This window comes from Dictyostelium discoideum (assembly GCF_000004695.1).
Source record: "Dictyostelium discoideum AX4 chromosome 4 chromosome, whole genome shotgun sequence".
Classification (NCBI taxonomy): Eukaryota; Evosea; class Eumycetozoa; order Dictyosteliales; family Dictyosteliaceae; genus Dictyostelium; species Dictyostelium discoideum.
The window spans coordinates 24,388-43,275 of NC_007090.3; the positions used below are offsets into that span (position 1 = coordinate 24,388).

At 24.1% G+C, this 18,888-nt stretch overlaps 6 protein-coding genes across 6 annotated transcripts in view; 2 read left to right on the forward strand and 4 right to left on the reverse strand.

Moving 5' to 3' along the window:
* Positions 1–30: 30 nt before the first annotated feature.
* Positions 31–2,484, forward strand: DDB_G0282941 (Ras GTPase activation domain-containing protein; the record flags this gene model as incomplete). The annotated part of the gene is made up of 6 exons (XM_634176.1): positions 31–180; positions 309–566; positions 740–811; positions 906–1,328; positions 1,444–2,169; positions 2,287–2,484. 6 exons carry the CDS (start codon positions 31–33, stop codon positions 2,482–2,484), a joined length of 1,827 nt encoding a protein of 608 aa, XP_639268.1.
* Positions 2,485–3,622: 1,138 nt separating this feature from the next.
* DDB_G0282943 (RapGAP/RanGAP domain-containing protein) lies at positions 3,623–7,028 on the forward strand (the record flags this gene model as incomplete). Its single annotated transcript, XM_634178.1, has 3 exons — positions 3,623–4,132; positions 4,240–6,670; positions 6,760–7,028. The coding sequence occupies 3 exons, from the start codon at positions 3,623–3,625 to the stop codon at positions 7,026–7,028; spliced, it is 3,210 nt and encodes a 1,069-aa protein (XP_639270.1).
* Positions 7,029–7,171: 143 nt separating this feature from the next.
* On the reverse strand, positions 7,172–9,388 carry DDB_G0282945 (hypothetical protein; the record flags this gene model as incomplete). The annotated part of the gene is made up of 3 exons (XM_634179.1): positions 7,172–8,520; positions 8,589–8,899; positions 9,039–9,388. 3 exons carry the CDS (start codon positions 9,386–9,388, stop codon positions 7,172–7,174), a joined length of 2,010 nt encoding a protein of 669 aa, XP_639271.1.
* Positions 9,389–9,838: 450 nt separating this feature from the next.
* DDB_G0283057 (RapGAP/RanGAP domain-containing protein) lies at positions 9,839–13,179 on the reverse strand (the record flags this gene model as incomplete). The annotated part of the gene is made up of 3 exons (XM_634180.1): positions 9,839–10,113; positions 10,207–10,443; positions 10,542–13,179. The coding sequence occupies 3 exons, from the start codon at positions 13,177–13,179 to the stop codon at positions 9,839–9,841; spliced, it is 3,150 nt and encodes a 1,049-aa protein (XP_639272.1).
* Positions 13,180–14,415: 1,236 nt separating this feature from the next.
* On the reverse strand, positions 14,416–17,685 carry DDB_G0282947 (hypothetical protein; the record flags this gene model as incomplete). The annotated part of the gene is made up of 3 exons (XM_634181.1): positions 14,416–17,241; positions 17,368–17,570; positions 17,673–17,685. 3 exons carry the CDS (start codon positions 17,683–17,685, stop codon positions 14,416–14,418), a joined length of 3,042 nt encoding a protein of 1,013 aa, XP_639273.1.
* A 443-nt stretch (positions 17,686–18,128) lies between these two features.
* Positions 18,129–18,888, reverse strand: part of elmoC (engulfment and cell motility ELM family protein) — a gene marked incomplete at both ends in the record, with an annotated part of 1,997 nt that continues 1,237 nt past the window's right edge. Inside the window, one exon of the mRNA XM_634182.1 lies at positions 18,129–18,888. This exon is cut by the window's right edge and continues 926 nt beyond it. Coding sequence (XP_639274.1) covers positions 18,129–18,888 — 760 coding nt within the window.

Here is an 18,888-nt window from a genome sequence, read left to right on the forward strand (position 1 = left end):
AAAAGAAAGAAAAAAAAAAAAAAAAAAGAAATGAGTGGAACAAACAATAGCAGTGGATTTTCACCATCATCATCACCTGGATCTAAAAAGAGTATTTCAGCACCAAAAAATGTAGAATGGAGTTCTTTAGGTAGAAAAGTAGGAGTTGCCAAAACTTCAATGCTTCAAAAAATGGGAAAAGTAATGATTTACAATTTTTTATAAACTTTTATTTTTTAAAATATTTTTTATTTAAATTTCTAATTTAAAATTAATTATAAATAAACAAATAAATAAATAAATAAATAAAACAATTATAAAATATTTAGGTTGAAACCACTCAATCCAATCCTCAACTTGTAATTGATAATATGAAAGTTAAAGTATTAAAAGCATTATATGATGAGACCATTAGATTATCAAAGAAAATGGTTTCAAAAACTCAAAAATACATTACATCATCTACACCATTACAAGAGTCATTACAAGAATTGGCAAATTATTATACCAATGAACATTTCACTGGTAGATCAATTGAAAATATTTTGAAAATTCATTTTGAACTTGCTGCATTTAGAGAAAAACAAGTAAATTTTATTCATTAAAAATTATTATTATTATTATTATTATTATTATTATTATTATTATTATTATTATTATTATTATTATTATTATTATTATTATTATTATTATTATTATTATTATTATTTAATCTTTTTTTAAAATAATTAACAAATTCTTATTAATTTTCTTTTTATAGCAAACTTCAATCACTAATAGATTTGTTTTACCAGCTGAAAATTTTGTTCATACAGTTTTAGGACCATCAAGAGTAATTGTGTAACAATTTTTTTTAAAAGAAAGATAAAATTTTATTAACATATTAATATTTTTTTAATTTTTTTTAATTTTTTTATTTATTTTAGGATGCAAAAGGAAAATTCCGTAAATCAAGATTGGAATATGATTCAGCATTAAGTAAATTAAAGATAGCTCAACAAGCAACAAATATTGATTTAAGAAATCTTTATATTTGTCAATCACATTTTGCAACCTATAAACTTAGATTTGCTCATAGACAATATGAAGCTCAAGTGAGATTAGCAGATACAGTTCAAAGACATGGTTTTGAATATTTGGTACAATCAATCAATCTATTGGCTACACTTCATGATCTTTACTCAAATTCTTGTACTCATTTAAATGAGAATGAACAATCGATTAAAGAGATTAAAGATTATTCTGCAAATCAAAAAAAGATCTTTCAAGATCAAAAACAAGATCATCAATTAAAACTTTATGAATTATCAAGAGAAAAAGAAGAAAATAAATATAATGAACTTGTTCAGGTATTTTATCTTTTAATTAATTTAATAATCATTCATTCATTCATTTATTAATAAATAGAATTTTACTTATTATTATTATTATTATTATTATTATTATTATTATTGTTATTAAAAGATATTTTCATCACCAGATTTAGCAGTAGTAAATGCAATTTGTTTATCAGCAGGTAGTGATCAAGAAGCGATTTTAGAAGATTTGGTTAGAATTTTAGATGCACATAAACAAACATTACCAATTATTAAACTTGGTATCACAAAAGAAGTACAATCTACTTCATCAGCACAAACTCTATTTAGAGGTAATAGTACTGCAACCAAATTGATGACAGCTTTCACCAGAATGACTGGTAGACCCTATTTGGTGGCAACTTTGAAACCAATTGTTGATAAACTATTGAAAGATTCTTCGGGTTATGAATTGGATCCAGAGAAAACTTCAAATACTGAAGGTAATGTCGAGAGATTATCTCAAATTTGTCAAGAGTTTTTATATGCAATCTATAATTCACTCGATTCTTGTCCACTACCTTTCAGAGAGATGGCAAATCATCTTCAAAAAGAAGTGGTCAAAGTATTCCCTGAAAGTAAACATACTTCGGTTGGTGGTTTCATTTTCCTTAGATTCTTTTGTCCTTGTATTCTCTCACCTGATACTTGTGGTGTATCAGATTCTGCTTCTTTGACAATGGAAGCCAGAAGAGCTCTCATTCTCGTTAGTAAAACACTTCAAAATGTTGCAAATGGTATCACCTTTGGTTCAAAAGAAACTTATATGAAGGATATGAATGGTTTCTTAGAGAGTAATATGGAAGGTTGTAAAGATTTTTTAGATAGAATTGCTGTAAGTATTTAAATTAAATTAAAAAAAAAAAATAATAATAAAAAAATAATAATTATATGTATACTATTATACTAACAAATAATAATAAATATTATTTTTTTTTTTACTATTTTAAAGGAAATGCCATCAAATACTGATTATCAACCACTTTCATCAATTTCAGAGGTTAAATCAAATCAATTACCATCAATTCATAAATTACTAATTAAAAATTTAGAGAAAATATTTAAAACTTTGAATCAATACCAACAAAGTTCTGTTACATTCTCATTGGTTAGTGCATTAGGTAAACTAGGTGATGTTTCAACCGATTAGAAATAATACCAAATCAAAATAAATAAAAATATAAAAAATAACTCTAAAAAAATAAAATAAAAAAAAAATGAAAACACATTCAATGAAAATGTAAGGAGGAGCACACAAAAAATAAAAAAATAAAAACATCACAACAGTAAAAAATGAAAATGTAAGAGTATTCTAAAAAAAATAAAAAAAATAAAAAATTATCAAAATAAAATAAAACACAATGGAAAAAAAAAATCTTAATCTAGATTTTTTTAGAGTAATATAAGAAAGTTTTCAATCCAATTATTTGAAGGAGGTTTGTTTTTTTTTTATTTTATTTTATTTTTATTTTTATTTTTATTTTTTTTTTATTTTTTTTTTTTTCACTATCGATCTGATTTTTTTTTTTTCATTCTTAACAAACCCCAAAATTTAAAAAAAAAAAAAAAAAAAAAAAAAATATATTTTTTTAAAATTTTAAAAAAAAAAAAAAATAAAAAAAAAAAAAATATTCTAACCGTTTGCATCAAATATTGTATCTAAATTAATTTATTTATTTAATTATTTATTTCATTCACACTTTGTACCTGTATTATTATTATTGTTATTATTATTTATTTAAAACAAGTTGTGATCCCATTTTTTTTTTTTTTTATTTATATCATATAACATATTTTTTTTATTTTTTCAAACACATCTATTTTTATCACTTTATTTTTTATTTTTATATTTTATATTTTTTTTTTTTTTTTTTTTTTTATAAATAAATAATAAATAAATTTATTTTAAAAAAAAACCTTCACTCACACATACACACTTCCAAACACAGTTTAAATCTTTTGTGTTATTATATTTTTTATTCAATTAAAACACCCAAAAAAAAAAAAAAAAAAAAAAAAAAAAAAAAAAAAAAAAAAAAAAAAAAAAAGTTGGTCCAAATAGAAAAAAAAAAAAAAAAAAAATACATTAAAAATTAAAAATATAGAATAAAAAAAAAGAGAAAAAAAAAAATAAATAATAAATACAAATAGAGAAACAATTATAACAAATATAGGAACAAGAAAAGTTTAATTTTTTTTTTTTTTTTTTGTTGTAAACAAAACCAAAAAAAAAAAAAACCAAAAAAAAAAACCAAAAAAAAAAAAAAAGAAATAAATAAAAAGAAATAATGGTCATACAAGAAATAATATGTATACATGAGCATATAAAGGAACCTCTTCAAATGATATTATTGGATTGCAGGGCAACACTAAATCTGGTGATGAGAGAAGAAGCATTTCAAAAAGAATATGAAAAGTTATATTCAGATAGTAACAAGTTCCTATCGATTGTAAATACATTCCTTAGTGTTCATGTGTTTCCAGATGGTGATGTTAGATTAATGCCATCATCAGATGATAAAGAGATTAACATTGCAGAATACTCTGAAACTAAAAAGTTTTATCTTCAATGTTTTATTGCGGCATTTAGTAAATTTCGTAAACATACAGCAAAACTTATCAATACAATCAAATCAATGGATATGCAATATTTAAAACAAAATCAAACCATCTTCTCTTTATTAAAACATAAATTAAACTATATAATGTTTAGTGTTTTAGATTCTGCTAGATATATTATTAAAGTTTTAAGATCAAATTCTTTAAGTGAATTAAATTTTACTCATTTCAATGATAGTGTTTGTATTTTTTTATTTTTATTTTCTTAAAAAAAAATTAAAAAAATTATAGAAAATTTCATACTAATATTTTTTTTATTTTTTTTTTTATTACTATTTCTTTAAAGAATATTAATAATGTATCAACAGATTTTTTAATAAAAATGAAACAATTAACAGAATATTGTTGTGATCCACCAAGTGGATTGAATAGATATGATTTTGGTGACTTTAAAAAGAAGTATATGGATTCATTTACAACATTTTCAGAGTTGATGAATGAATGTTTATTTGATATTTCAAAGCAATCAAAATCGATCATTGAGACTTCCAATGGTTTATTAGAGGATTTAGGTATACTTTTCGAATTAACACTCAGAAGTGCTTCAATGGGAAATGGTATTGGTTCATTTCACTTGGATATGCTCTCAAAAAGATCCGATATTGAAAAATGGATCGTTGATTTAGTTGAAAAGGTAAAATTCATTTTACCACTCATTATCCAATGTTTTAAGAAATTACCAAGTCCAAATCCTTTAACAAATTATTTACCTTTAATTGGTGAAGAATATCAACAAAAACAACAACTACAACTACAACAACAGTCCGGTATTACTATTGATACCGATGACTCAAGTAGTGTAACTTCAACTTCTGAAAGTAATTATTCTTCTGCTCTTCTCACCACTGGTGATCATAGTAACCGTAGTAGTATCATAAGTAACGGTGGTGCAAACTTACCAACCAGTCTAAGTAATTTAGAAACTTTTTTAGATACTACTCCAAAATTAACAACTACAACAACCACAACTACAACTACTACAACTACTACAACTACAACAACACCACAATACTTAAATGTAAATTCTAATTCATCTCATTCTTCATTACAACCATCACCACAACCTTTTAATATCAATAATAATTCACCAAATAATAATCCAAATAATAATCCAAATAATAATAATAATAATCCAAATAATAATAATAATCCAAATAATATTAGTAGTCATAAAAGACAAAATTCAGATTTACCAATAATTGTATTATCTTTGGATGATGATGATGATGATGATCAAGATACTCCAGTAATTTGGTCAATGTCAGTATCTGAGGTTTCATCTGATCCATTTAATAAAGAGAAACCACAACAAAACCAACAACAATCTCCAACTTTGACCGATGATAAAAAGAAGAAATGGTTTAGAAATCCATTTAAAAAGGATTCACCAAGTACATCACCAACACCAACACCATTAAATCAACAAAACATAAAAATTCCACCAATTCAAACCTCCTCAATATCAGTTTCAACCTCACCAAATTCAAACTCTTCAAATTCATCACCACTTTTATCACCAAAACTTCAAGGTAATTCAACCTTTACCTCCAACTCTTCATCTTCAATTAATAATGAAATTTCAATTCCATTACCAAATGTTTTAATAAATCCATTTAGTAATTCAAATAATAACAATGCTAAATTGATTGAGATTTTAGAGAATATCATTGACGAGTTTGACCATACTCAAGAAGATGAGATTCTATTTGATTCAATCAAAAAGACTATACCTATTGGACTTCAAGGAAAGGTTGAAGATAAATCCATTGAACTATTCGATACCACCACTTCATCGTTACTCAAAGATTACATTGTTGAATATGATGGTCATAAATCAAAGAGATTCACCTCAAAGCTATTGGTAGAATTTGATCATAATGAAAGACATATCGCTCACTATCACCAAATACATCAACAAGAACATTACAATTATACTGCCAATATACCAGAGTTTGGTGGTAATATTATATTATCAATTAAAAAAGAACCTGAACAAACATTAAATTCTACTCCTTCAACAATAACTAATAGCACTAGTAATAGTAATCTCTCTGCAATCACTTCACCTACGACATCAATGACTACAAGTCGTCAACATCATCATCAACATCATAATCACCACCATCATAATCATCATCATCATCATCATAGAGTTTTAATAAGAATGAAAAATAGTACTGAACGTTTAATGATTAAATCCTCAAGTAACAAAGAATCAGATTTAATTAAAGCTGTCATTAGTTATCTTAAAGTAATTGTAAAGATATCTTCATCATCACTCAAATTGAATAGATCTGAACAATTGATTCAACAATTACTCCAATATGAACATCAAAATCTAAAGAGACAATATTCCTTTTTACTATTATTCCAAGGTGAAGGTCAATCAAATGAAAATCAACTTTTATCCAATAATAACGTTAGTAGAGAGTTTATTGATTTCTATAAATTCTTAGGAAAAACTGTTCCTTTAAAAAATTGGAAGAGATATTCTGGTGATATCTATAATACCAATAATAATAATAATAACTCCTCCTATGAACAAGATTCTATCGTTTACAATCAAGTTAATGATATTGAAGTTGTCTTTCAAGTTACTAATCTTTTAGAGTCTCTAGAAAAACGAAAAGAACTCTATTCAAAATCTCAAGTTATTATCATTTACCATGAAGGTTCAAAACCATTTAATCAACAAAATTTTAATTTTTCAAATAATCGTAAGTAAAAAAAAAAAGAAAAAAAAAAAAATTAATTCCAAACAAAAATAAAAAACTAATCTTTAATTTTATTTTTTTTAAAAATATAGAAATTTTAATTATTATTAAAAAAGTTAAAGTTGATGATGGATCAATGATTAATTATAAAATTGGAACAATATATAATAATAACATTTCACCATTTGGGCCAATGATACCAGAAGGTTCAGTTTTCAAAAAAGATTCTTTATTCCTTCATTATTTTATAACAAAGTGTATCAATGCTCAAAATGCTTACTTATCTTGTCCAATATTTAATCAATCCTCTATTTCTAAAAGAGAAATGGCATTAAATGAAATTGTAAACAAAAAGAAATAGGTTTTTTTTTTTTTTTTTTGTTTTTTTTTTTTGGTTTTTTTTTTTTTTTGAATAAATAAAAAAAAAAAAAAAAGAAGAAAAGAAATAAATAAAATAATAAAATTGTTGTATTTAATAAATAAATTTTATTAAAAATTTAATTTTTAATGAATCATTGGTTTTTCTTTTTGAGTTAATAAAATATCTTGGCTTATTTCACCATTTTTAATACGTTCTAATAGATTAGATTTTTGTTTATCATAATTTAAACTACTTGGCAAACTAAATGACGCAACAAATAAAAGTACTGTTAAAATTGCTAATAAAACAAATACCATATGGAAATCTAAAGGATAAGGTAAAGAATGTGATAAACTAAATGCTAATAAAGTACCAGCAATCGTTGGACCAAATGAACGGGATATTGATACTAAAAACATACCAATTGAATTTACCAATGCCATATCCTTTGGTAAAGCTGAATTTGAAACCATTACAATGATTGTAATAAAGGTAATTTCACTTGCAAACGATTGAAACATATAAACAGGGAATAAAATAGCCCAAAAAATGTGTGGATGTTCGACATGAATATCATCCATTGATGATCCACTTGCTCCTCCAACCACTGTAGTTATACAAAATCTTGATAATTCTGGTAATAAAACCCATGTTGGTATTGCAATTAGCAATGCCAAACGATAAGCTTTTAAAAGACCAATTGATTTAACAACTCTTGGGAAAATGAATAATTGAATTATTAAGGCAAAAATACCTGCTGAACTTTGAACTGTACCTATATTACTTGAACTGAAACCAAAACCACCACCTGTTGTTACACCAGTTGTAGGATCATATATTCTTTTAACAGGACTCCAATTTGGAAATACCTCTTCAAATATTGTAAACATAAATCCTAAAAATGCATAGGTAAGACATGAATATATTACTGGTTTATCTTTATATAATTCACCAATTGGTCTTGGTAATTCGTTTAAATCCTCTTCAACCTCTTCTAACTCTTCTTCAACTAAAATAATTGGAATTGATTTCATATCTTTATCAATACCACTACTAATTCTTATATTTACTTCTTTATTTATATTATTATTATTATCATCATCTTCTTTTTCTTGATCCACATAGATATCATGAACTTTATTTTCATTATTGTTGTAATTTTCTTCAAGATTTTCATTTTCATCGATTTGTTGTTTAAATCCATTTGATTTTAAAAAATTTGTTTTCTTTATTAAATTTTGAAGAGATGATTTAATTTTCTTTTTTGATAACCCCTTAAGGTTAGTTGAACTGGATGATGGAATTTTACTGTATGAAAAGGTTTTTGATTCTTGTAGATAAACATAACCTAATACTAACCCCGTAAGTGAAAATAAAACACATATAATATTTGGAAGTAAGTAAGGGAATCTACAAAATATATTACCATCACCAAGTAATTCTGGATGTTTCTTACAAAAATTAGAAAAGAAACCTCCAATTAATGGTGCAACTAAAAAAAAAAATTGAATTAGTTTTATTAATAATAAAAAAAAAAAAAAAAAAGTGAGAAATACTTACTAATACCACCAACACCCCAACTAAGCCCAATAAAACTAAATGCTTTTGCTTGATTTGAAGAATCTGTAATTTCCCCAAGCATTGTCTTTGCAATTGATACGTTTCCATTTAATAAACCAGATAAAAATCTAAAAACTACAACCATTGGATAATTTCTTGAAAATCCAACACCAGTTAAACAAATCATTGAACCAATTAATCCAAGTAAAAGTGATGGACGACGGCCACGATAATTACTAAACCAACCCCAAAAAAAACTTGAAACTAATTGTGCTATATAATAAGATGATGCTAAAATTCCTACGAAATAACTAATTAATTTTTTAGTTTCAAGTTTTAATTAAAATAAATAAAATAAATAATAATAATAATAAAATAATAATAAAGATTAAAATTAATAATCCATTTCTATTTTATTTTTTTTTTATTTTAAAAAAAAAATATATTTACCCCAATTTATTTTTATCAGTGGTTAAATTAAAACTTGAAACCAAAAAATTAACATATGGAAAAATTGATAAAGAGTTGATAGCATCACAAAGCATAATTATAAAAATTGCCAATATTTTCATCATCGGAAGTGGAGTGATTGTATCATCAAGTTGATTTTTATTTGTTTTTTGAGTATCGGTTTCCTCTAATTCAATTGATTCATCTCCATCTTCTTCAATTGATTCATTTTGTTTATCAATTAATTTATTTTTATATTCATCATCTTTATTCTCAGAAATTTTTACACTATTTGGTAGAATCACTCCGATTTCTTCATTTTCATCACTAAATTCATTAATTGATATCATTCACTATCTTTTTTGAATTTATTTTTTATTTAAAAAATTTTTAAACAAATAAAAAAATATGGAAAAAAAAAGAAAAGTGATTAAAAAGATTCGTTGATTTCTAAATGTTTTTTTTTGACGTTTTTGATAACATATAAAAAATTTTAAAAAAAAAAATAAAAAAAAAATTAATGGTTTTTTTTTAAAAAAAAAAAAAAAAAATAAATAAAAATAAAATTAAATAAAGTTATCAGGTGTCAAAATTCGTAAATTTAAAACAAAAGAAATCCCACACCAGGCAAAATTTTTTTTTTTAAAACCCACTTTCAATTTGGTATCGCATCATTCCAGCCTAAGTTTTGATAATTAATTTCCCAACACTGCAAAGATATTTTTTCATTTTTTTTTTTATTTTATTTTTTTTTTTTTTCGAAATTAATTTAATAAAATAAACTATTTTTAATTTTTATTTTATTTTAAGGTTGTTGTTACAATATTTTTTAGTAAAATTAATCTTGTCCTTTTCATTTTATCTGAGAACGAAGGTGAATAATATGAAGCTTTTTCAGCATTAATTAATTTTGTGAGAAGGTAATCTAAAAATACATTATCCTTTTTCCAAATTTTTTGAGGTGGGAAAAAGGGTGATGATGTTGAAACACCATCTTTGTAGGTGATTGAAACAGAGTATTTAGTAATTTCATTTGAATTAATTTTTTCTAATGGTTGAATAACAACGAAAACATCTATTTTTTTTAAAAAATTTTAAGTGTTAATAAAATTAAAAATAAAAATATAAATAATTTTGTTTTAGGAAAAAAAAAAAAAAAAAAACTTACGATTAAATTCAGATTTTAACATATTTGGTTTAAAAGGTGGTGAACAATTTATATCTTGAAAAATTATAACAATAATATCATTACCAATATGACGTTTTCTTTCGAGTTGTTGTTGGTCATTTGGATAGAAAGGTAAATATGTACTAACATGGAACATTATTGATACATTGAATTTCTTAGTTTCACTTATGGAAACTTCTTTAGTTTTAAAAACTGAATGAGTACCAGTTGTATCATCTAAAAATAAATAAATTTATATTAAAAAATTTTAGTTAGTTGTTATTAATTACAAATTTTTGGTTTATAATTGTTTGTTTTCAATTGAAAATATTTACTTTTTACATCTAAACCACCTTTAAATTTATCAAAACCTTTTAATTTAACTTTTTCACCAATGAATTCTAAAAACTCTTTAAATTCAGGACTTTCATCTTTATTTGAAAAGAAATCATTTTCATTGGTTTGATTATTCTTTCTATAGAGGATACCAAATTTATAATCTTTAGTCATTTGAGCGGTTTCCCAATATTGAAGCATCTTTCTAGTTTCAGAGTTATTTGGAATTTTTTGGAATTGTAATTCAGGATAATCAGAGAGATAGAAAGATTTAATTGTATTGATAAGTTCATGTGGTGATGATTTACCAGAGGATAAATAAAATCTATCTTCACCATCTTTAGTTCTAATAATCGTTTTAAATTTTCTTTCTGTTGATTCAATATTTGGTATTGGAGTAATTGGTTGTAATGTTAATTGTGGTGATTGTTGTATTTGTTGTTGTTGTTGTTGTTGTTGAGATTGTTGTTGTTGTTGTTGTTGTTGTTGTTGTTGTTGTTGAGTTAATTGTTGTAATGCTTGAGTTGAGTGTGCTTGTTGAGGTAAATTTAAAAATGATGATGAAGGTGTTGTTGTTGATGATGATGATGATGATGATGGGAGGGTATGTACAGATAAATTTGGACAACTTGCACTAACTTCAGTAATATATGAGTTTTCTTTTTTCTTTTTCTTTAATTTTCTATAGGAAGGAGTTCTTTCAGCCTCTCTTTTTATACTAATAACAACTGGACCAAGTTCATCTTGGTTATTTGCTAAATAGTTTTTATGTCTATCTTTCATAAAACTTTCAAAATAATGTGGGAATTCATTTTCAATCTCTTCAATGCATAATGATTGATTATTGTTGTTGTTGTTATTATTTGAATCTTCTTGCATTTCATTTTCTTTTTTCCAACCGGGACAACTCATAATTAATTGTAATATCCTACTGTTATATTCTTCGTTATTAGTTTCAATTATTGGTTTAGTTGTCTGTTGTTCTTCTTTGGTTGGATTGTTTTGTTGATTGATATTATTTTCAATCTTTAATAATGATACATTAATAGAATTTGTATTTGGAAGTGGAGTATTAAAGAATTTCTTTTTACTTGGTCTTGTTCCTGCAAATAATTTTTGACTATTTATTTCAATTTTGGTTTGTTCTATAGCAACATCTTCAAATTCAGTTTGAAAAATAATATTATCTAATTTTAATTCTGCTACAGTTGGTCTTCTTATTAATCTTCTTTCTAATGATTTCTTTAAATCTTCTTGATCTTGATCTTCATCAATGTTGTTAATCTCTTCTGTAGGTAGTATTGTTGTTGTTGTTGTTGTTGGTGGTAGTGGTGGTGGTGATGATAGATTTTCACCATTAATTAATGTTAACATATTTGGATCTGATATTGATTTTCTTTCTAACTTTTTAGAACTTGTTGGTGATTGCTGTTGCTGTTGTTGTTGTTGTTGTTGTAATGGTGGTTGTTGAGATGAGGTTGTTGTATTTATTGAATTACTATTACAAATTGGAGAAGGAGCATGTCCTTTTTGAGTTATTGGTAAACCATAGATTTCATTTGTTGATAATTCTGGTAAATTCATTGATGGACTATTATTTGCACTACCATTGTTATCTTCTTCTTTACTTTTTGATCTTTGATGACTAGAACTACTAGTACTAAATATTTTTAATTTACCTTTTTTATAAATTTGTTTTTTAGGTGGTTCATCATCAGATGAAGTATCAAAATCTGAATCGTCAGAGGAATTGAATTCTAATAAATTACTATTATTACCACCACCAATGAAACTTGATCTATTATTTTTGCCATTACCATTTCCACTAATTGAAAAGAAAGAATCAATCTTTGATTTAAATGATTCTCCTTCTTTCTTTCTTAATGATCCACCTGTTGGTGTATTTGATCCATTACCACTAAAATTATTATTATTATTATTATTATTGTTGTTGTTGTTGAGAGTTAATTGATGAGTTGAGCCACTGCAACTATTTATACTTGAACTTGATGAATTTAAACTTGGTGATTCAGCACCTGATCCTCCAACATTACCATTGCTATTTAAATCATTATCATCCAAAAGATTACTATTGCTAGTTGACTTTTTGAAAAAGTTTGAAACTGATTTCATTTTATTTGGTTTTTTTGGTGAAAGTTCACCACCTGAATTTACTGTTGCATATTTCTTTTTTGGTACAAGATCACCTGCTGATAAATCAAAACTAGTTACTGATAATGTTTTCTTTGGTTTTTGTTTTTCTGAAACAAATGATGGTGTCGATGTATTTGATGAATTTAATGATGGTGTTGATGAATTTGAATTTGGATTTGAATTTGGATTTGAATTTGGATTTGAATTTGAATTTGAATTTAAAGAAGAGATAGCTGTTCCTGATGAAGATGAAGAAAGGAATTTTCTATCTGTAATCAATGATGATAAGGTTGTTGGTGCTGTTGTATGTGGTGGTGGTTGCAAAATTGTTTTATTTGTTGATACTGTATTTGTTGGTTCTATTGTTGATTGTTGATTAATATTACTTGAGTCTCCAATTTCTAAACTGTCTAATTTCTCTCCTAAAATACCAGCTAATTCTTGAGATTTAGATAATGATACATCGCTTTGGCTCCTTTTCATTTTTTTTTTATTTATTTTATTTTGTTTTTGTCGGTTGGTATTACCACTACTATATTACAGAGTTAAGAATTTTTTTTTTTTAAAAAAAAAAAAACTACAACTATTTATTTGTTTATTTTTTTTATTTGTTCACAAATTTTTTTTTTTTTTTTAGTAATTTATAATACTAAATTTATTACTATTTTTTTTTTTTTTTTTTAATATATGATTTATTTATTTATTTATTATTTATTTATTTATTTATTTTTATTATTATTTAAAATCATAAAAATAATGTTAAAAAAAAAAAAAAAAAAAATTAAAAAATTAAAAAATTATTAATTGTTATTATAAATTTGTAACAAGGTGGATTTGATTATAATAATATTTTATTTTATGATGTAATAATAAAATTGATTTATGTGGGTGTTTTAAAAAAAAATATTTTTAAAAATAAAATAAAAAAGTACAATTTATTAATTAATTAATTTTTTTTTTTTTTTTTTTTGTTAATATAAAAAAAAAATAAAAATAATGTGTACTATACAAATGTTGATTGAATCAATTTAATAAATAAAAATAGAAAGTTGATTATTTTTTTTTTTTTTTTTTTTTTTTTTTTTTTTTTTTTTTTTTTTTTTTTTTGGGGGAAAAACCCCGGGGGAAAGGGGTTAAAACCAAAAAAATTATAGCCCGAAATTTAATTTTGGGGGGGGAAAAAAAAAAAAAAGTGTGAGTGGGTTGTTTTAGTGATTTGTTGGGGGTTTTTTTTTTTTCTTTTCTTTTCTTTTCTTTTCTTTTTTTTTTTTTTCTTTTTTCTTTTTTTTTTTTTTGGGATTTTTTTTTTTTTTTTTTTTTTTTTTTTTTGTTAAAAATCTAAATTAAAAAAAAAAAATTATTACTGACTAAAGAAAAAAAAAAAAAAAAAAAAAAAGAGTAATATTATAATATTTATTTTATTTGTATATGGTGTTGATATTGATTTTATTTTTATTTGAAATTTTTAGAATTGAGTGTTTTTGAAATCAGAACCAATGATATTGTTTTAAAATTTTTGCCGTTGCCTATTGGTTTGTAAAAAAAAAAAAAAAAAATAAAAATAAAAAAAAATAAAAAAAAAAAAAAATAAAAATAAAAATAAAAATAAAAAAAAAAAATGGAAAGATATTTTATTTAATAATTTTTTTTTTAATTTTTTTTTTTTTTTTTACAAACCAAGAGCCAACAGAGGATCGATTTCACCCATCAAAAAATTAATCAAAGATTTGTGTGGCTTGACACAAATAAATTATTGTTTCTTTCATTCCCATCCAAATAATAATTGTAACCTCCATTTAAATTTCCACTATAAAATTGATTAAAATTATTATTTAAAAAATTATTATTATTATTATTATTATTATTATTATTATTATTATTATTATTATTATTATTATTTAAAAAATTATTATTATTATTATTATTATTATTATTATTATTATTATTATTATTTATTTTATTATTATTATTATTATTAAAATTATTATTAAAATTATTATTATTAAAATTATTATTTAAATAATTATTTAATAAATTATTATTATCATATTGATTAAAATTATTATTATTAATATTATTTTGATTATCATAAATAAAATCATCATTATCAATTATTGGATAAGATATTGAAGATGATGATAAATTTAATTCACCAAGTTCAGTTTCATTTACTTCATCTCTAAATTTTGAGTAATCATTAAAATTCTTAAATTTATTTGATATGGAGGGTAAGTTTGTCGGTGAAAAGAAATTGAAATTTGAAAAAATATTATTACCATTTGGAATATTATTAATGTTATTATTTATATCATAATTTAGATAGTGTTGATAGTTATTATTTGCTTTTTTAATTAATTCAGTTTGAATAATTGGTGAGTCTTGATACTCTAATATTAATTTTGTTCTATAGTATTGTGATCCACTACCACCATCCCTATCATTACCTAAAATTGAAGAGGAGGAAGAGGAATTGGATGATAATTTTCTACGAATGAAATAAATCGCTACTGCACCACCATAAAATGAGGCTGTTATTATAACTAATGATATTATTATTTTTGTAGAGGTTTTCATTCTTTTTAATTCTTTTTTAGAGAAACAATTTGTACCATCTCCACCACAAATACCACATAAATCAATGGTTTTTGTTGAATTTAGAACTCCATCACATCCAATTAAACAAGTATCATTATTACCACCACATACTCCACATAAATCAAATTTTATCGTTGAGTTTACAATTCCATCACAACCAATAAAACATGTACTATTATCACCACCACAAATGCCACAAACATCATATATTAATGTTGAGTTTACAATTCCATCACAAGCAATTAAACAGCTATCATTATTACCACCACAAACACCACATAAATCAAAAATAACTGTTGAATTTACAATACCATCACAACCAATTAAACAGCTATCATTTTTACCACCACATACACCACATAAATCAAATTTCTTTTTACTTTCGAATATTCCATCACATCCGATATTAGATTCACAGAGAGTACCATTTCCGCCACATACATTACATTGATCTCTAACTTCACCAAATTCACATGCTGTTGATAATTTTACCAATTGAGAAATACATTGTATTATAGATGGAGTATCATCATTACAATTCAATGATGTTGGGAAACATGTTCCAGAAAATCCCATTTTACCATTTAAGCTAATTAGGCCTGATAAACCACCATTACCTTTGTTACCACTAAAATATTGATTACATTGATTTAGCTCAACTTTGGAGATTACCGACATTAATGGTAAGGATACACCTCCTTGACCACCTGACCCAAATCCACCTTTACCACCGTTACCACCATTGCCACCCTGACCACCCAATGGCATGTCAATTGAAAAGTTATCATTAATGAATGGTTTACCACCTTCACCTCCAGAGTATCCAAGTTCTGGTTGAGTTGAATTTCCACCATCACCTCCATTACCAGAGATGATATTACAAAATTGGATAATAGTACCATTAGATTTAAATATATAAATACCAATTGAACTACCACCATCACCTCCATTCTTTCCAGCTCTACCACCACAACCACCGCCACCTCCTCCACCACCTGATCCACCAAAAACTAAACATTGATTATTAAATGATCCGCCACCACCACCTCCTCCACCACCACCTTTACCATTTTTACCATCAGTTGCTTTTATTTTAATCGATAGTAAACCTTTATATGTTAATTGAACTTTTGTTAATTTTGAATTTACACCATTTTCACCATTATCTCCATCAATACCAAATGATAAAGGATTTACAGTGAATGAGTCTGAAGCTATTCCCTGACCACCAACCCCTCCCCCATTGGTACCATTTAAACCATTTTCACCATATTCTCTTCCCCGTCCTGGTCTACCACCTTTACCACCCGCTGATAAATAATTTTTTTGAGAATAATGATTGTCACAAATACCAGATGATCCTCCATTTCCAGGTTTTGGAATTTTGCAACCTCCACAGTCTATATCATCATTTCCAAAAGTGACTGCACCATCACCTTCACAGCCACTATTACCATCTTTACCATTTTTACCATTATATTTATTAGAACTCTGAAATGATTGTAAAGTTAAACCATTTGCACCATCACCAGATTCAATTCTTAAAAATCTTAATGTTACATTTTCACTTTTTGAAATTAATATACCATAGGATGATGGTGTCTCTTCAAATGCCATTGACGATTGATCAGAAATTGAAGGTGAATCATTTGAATAAATTGAAAGATGTGATAATACAATGTTTCTATTATTACCAGTTATATTAAATGCAATTGGTTTTTTACATTTAATAATAGTTCCAGATGTAAAAGGGATTTGATCAATATATTCTCTTTTCCAATTTGGTAAACCATAGTAACCTCCAAATATTGAAATCGGATTATTATCAATTGAAATTGTTGATTTTAATATATATTCTCCTTTTGATAGTATTATTGATATTTTTTCATTTTTTAATTTTAATGATTTTAAATATGAAATTGAATATTCTAAATTTTTAAATGGGCTTTTCTATAATATTAAAAAAGAAATTATATTAAAATTAATACTATATAATAATAATAATAATAATAATAATAAAAATAATAATTAAAATAATAATAATAAAAAATAATAATAATAATTAAAAAAACTTACAATTGTACCAAAATTTGAATCCAATCCATTATTTGTATCCACAAAAATAAATTTTTCACTTTTTTCATCTCCAATCAATTGAAGATTTTGATTATTAAATGAATTTTCAAATTCATTATCAATTTGTTCAGAAATTGAAAATAATGAATTTATTTCACTTTTAATAACAATTATTAATAAAAATAAAAAGATTAAAATCTTATCTGAATTGGATTTATTAATAATAAAAAATAAAAATAATCTGTTAATATTAATATTAATAAAAAAAAAATTAAAAAAAAAATAAAAAAATTAAATTCACATACATTTAGATTTCATCTTATTTTTAAAGATATCAAAAAATTAAAATAATAATAATTGTAAATATTGTAATTTTTTATACAATCAAAGTGAAAAAAAAAAAAAAAAAAAAAAAATAAATAAATAAATAAAAAAAAGAAATAAAAAAAAAATTAAATTAAAATTAATTTGTAAAACAAATTTGAAAAAATATATATATATACAAATAGTGTTAACGCTGTTTATGTATATTAATAAAAGTGTGTTGTTTTTTTTTTTTTTTTCTAATTTAAAATAAATTTATTTTTAATTTAAAAAAAAAAAAAAAAAGTTTGATTTGTAAAATGTCAGTTGGATGTGTTGCTATAATTTATATAATAACACATAATAAATAAAATTTTATTGACTATTAAATATTTAATAATAGGCTTTGTTTTTTGTTTTTTTTTTTTTTTTTTTTTTTGGAAAGTGGAATGATGATTCTAATTATTTTGAGTATTTTTTGATGGCGATATTGAAGTTGATGAAGTGGTAGTTTGTTGATAATTATTTAAAAATGATCTTGGAGAACTTGGTAATGGGAGTGATTGTTGTTGTTGTTGTAGTTGTTGTTGCTGTTGATCAATTGGATTATCAATTATATTTAATCTTTGAATTAAATCGAATCTAGCTCTAACTTCATCAAAACTATTTGGATTAAAATTTGAGATTTCATTAAGTTGAGATTTTAATTTTTTAATTACTAAAGGAAACATCATATAGGTTGCATTCATTTGAATCCAAAGGTGATCCAATAGATTGAAAATGAGGAAATACAATTCCTCAAAAGCATGATCATTATGTCTAGACATTGAACAAAGCATAGCCATATAGGAGGAAGACCAAAAACTACTATACCAAGGTTGTTGAAGTGAATCCTCAGAGATTTGAAAAACCTCAAAGATCAAATTTGAAATGTTTATACCAGCCACAGCAAAAGGATAATCTCTATCCTGAGCTAGAATCTCCTGTACCCAATCATTATGATGTTGAACCAAATGAATTAGATTCAATAGACCCATTATACCCATACCACGAAAATCTCTAGTTGGATCATCACTTTGAAAGCCAAATTTCTTCCATAGGGGTGACTTTTTTTGAAACTCTTGCTCTGGATATAGCAAACTCCATAAATGTTTTAAGTATTCCTCATGATCGGGATTTGTTGATTCATAGATTGTCGATTTCTTTTGAAATAATATC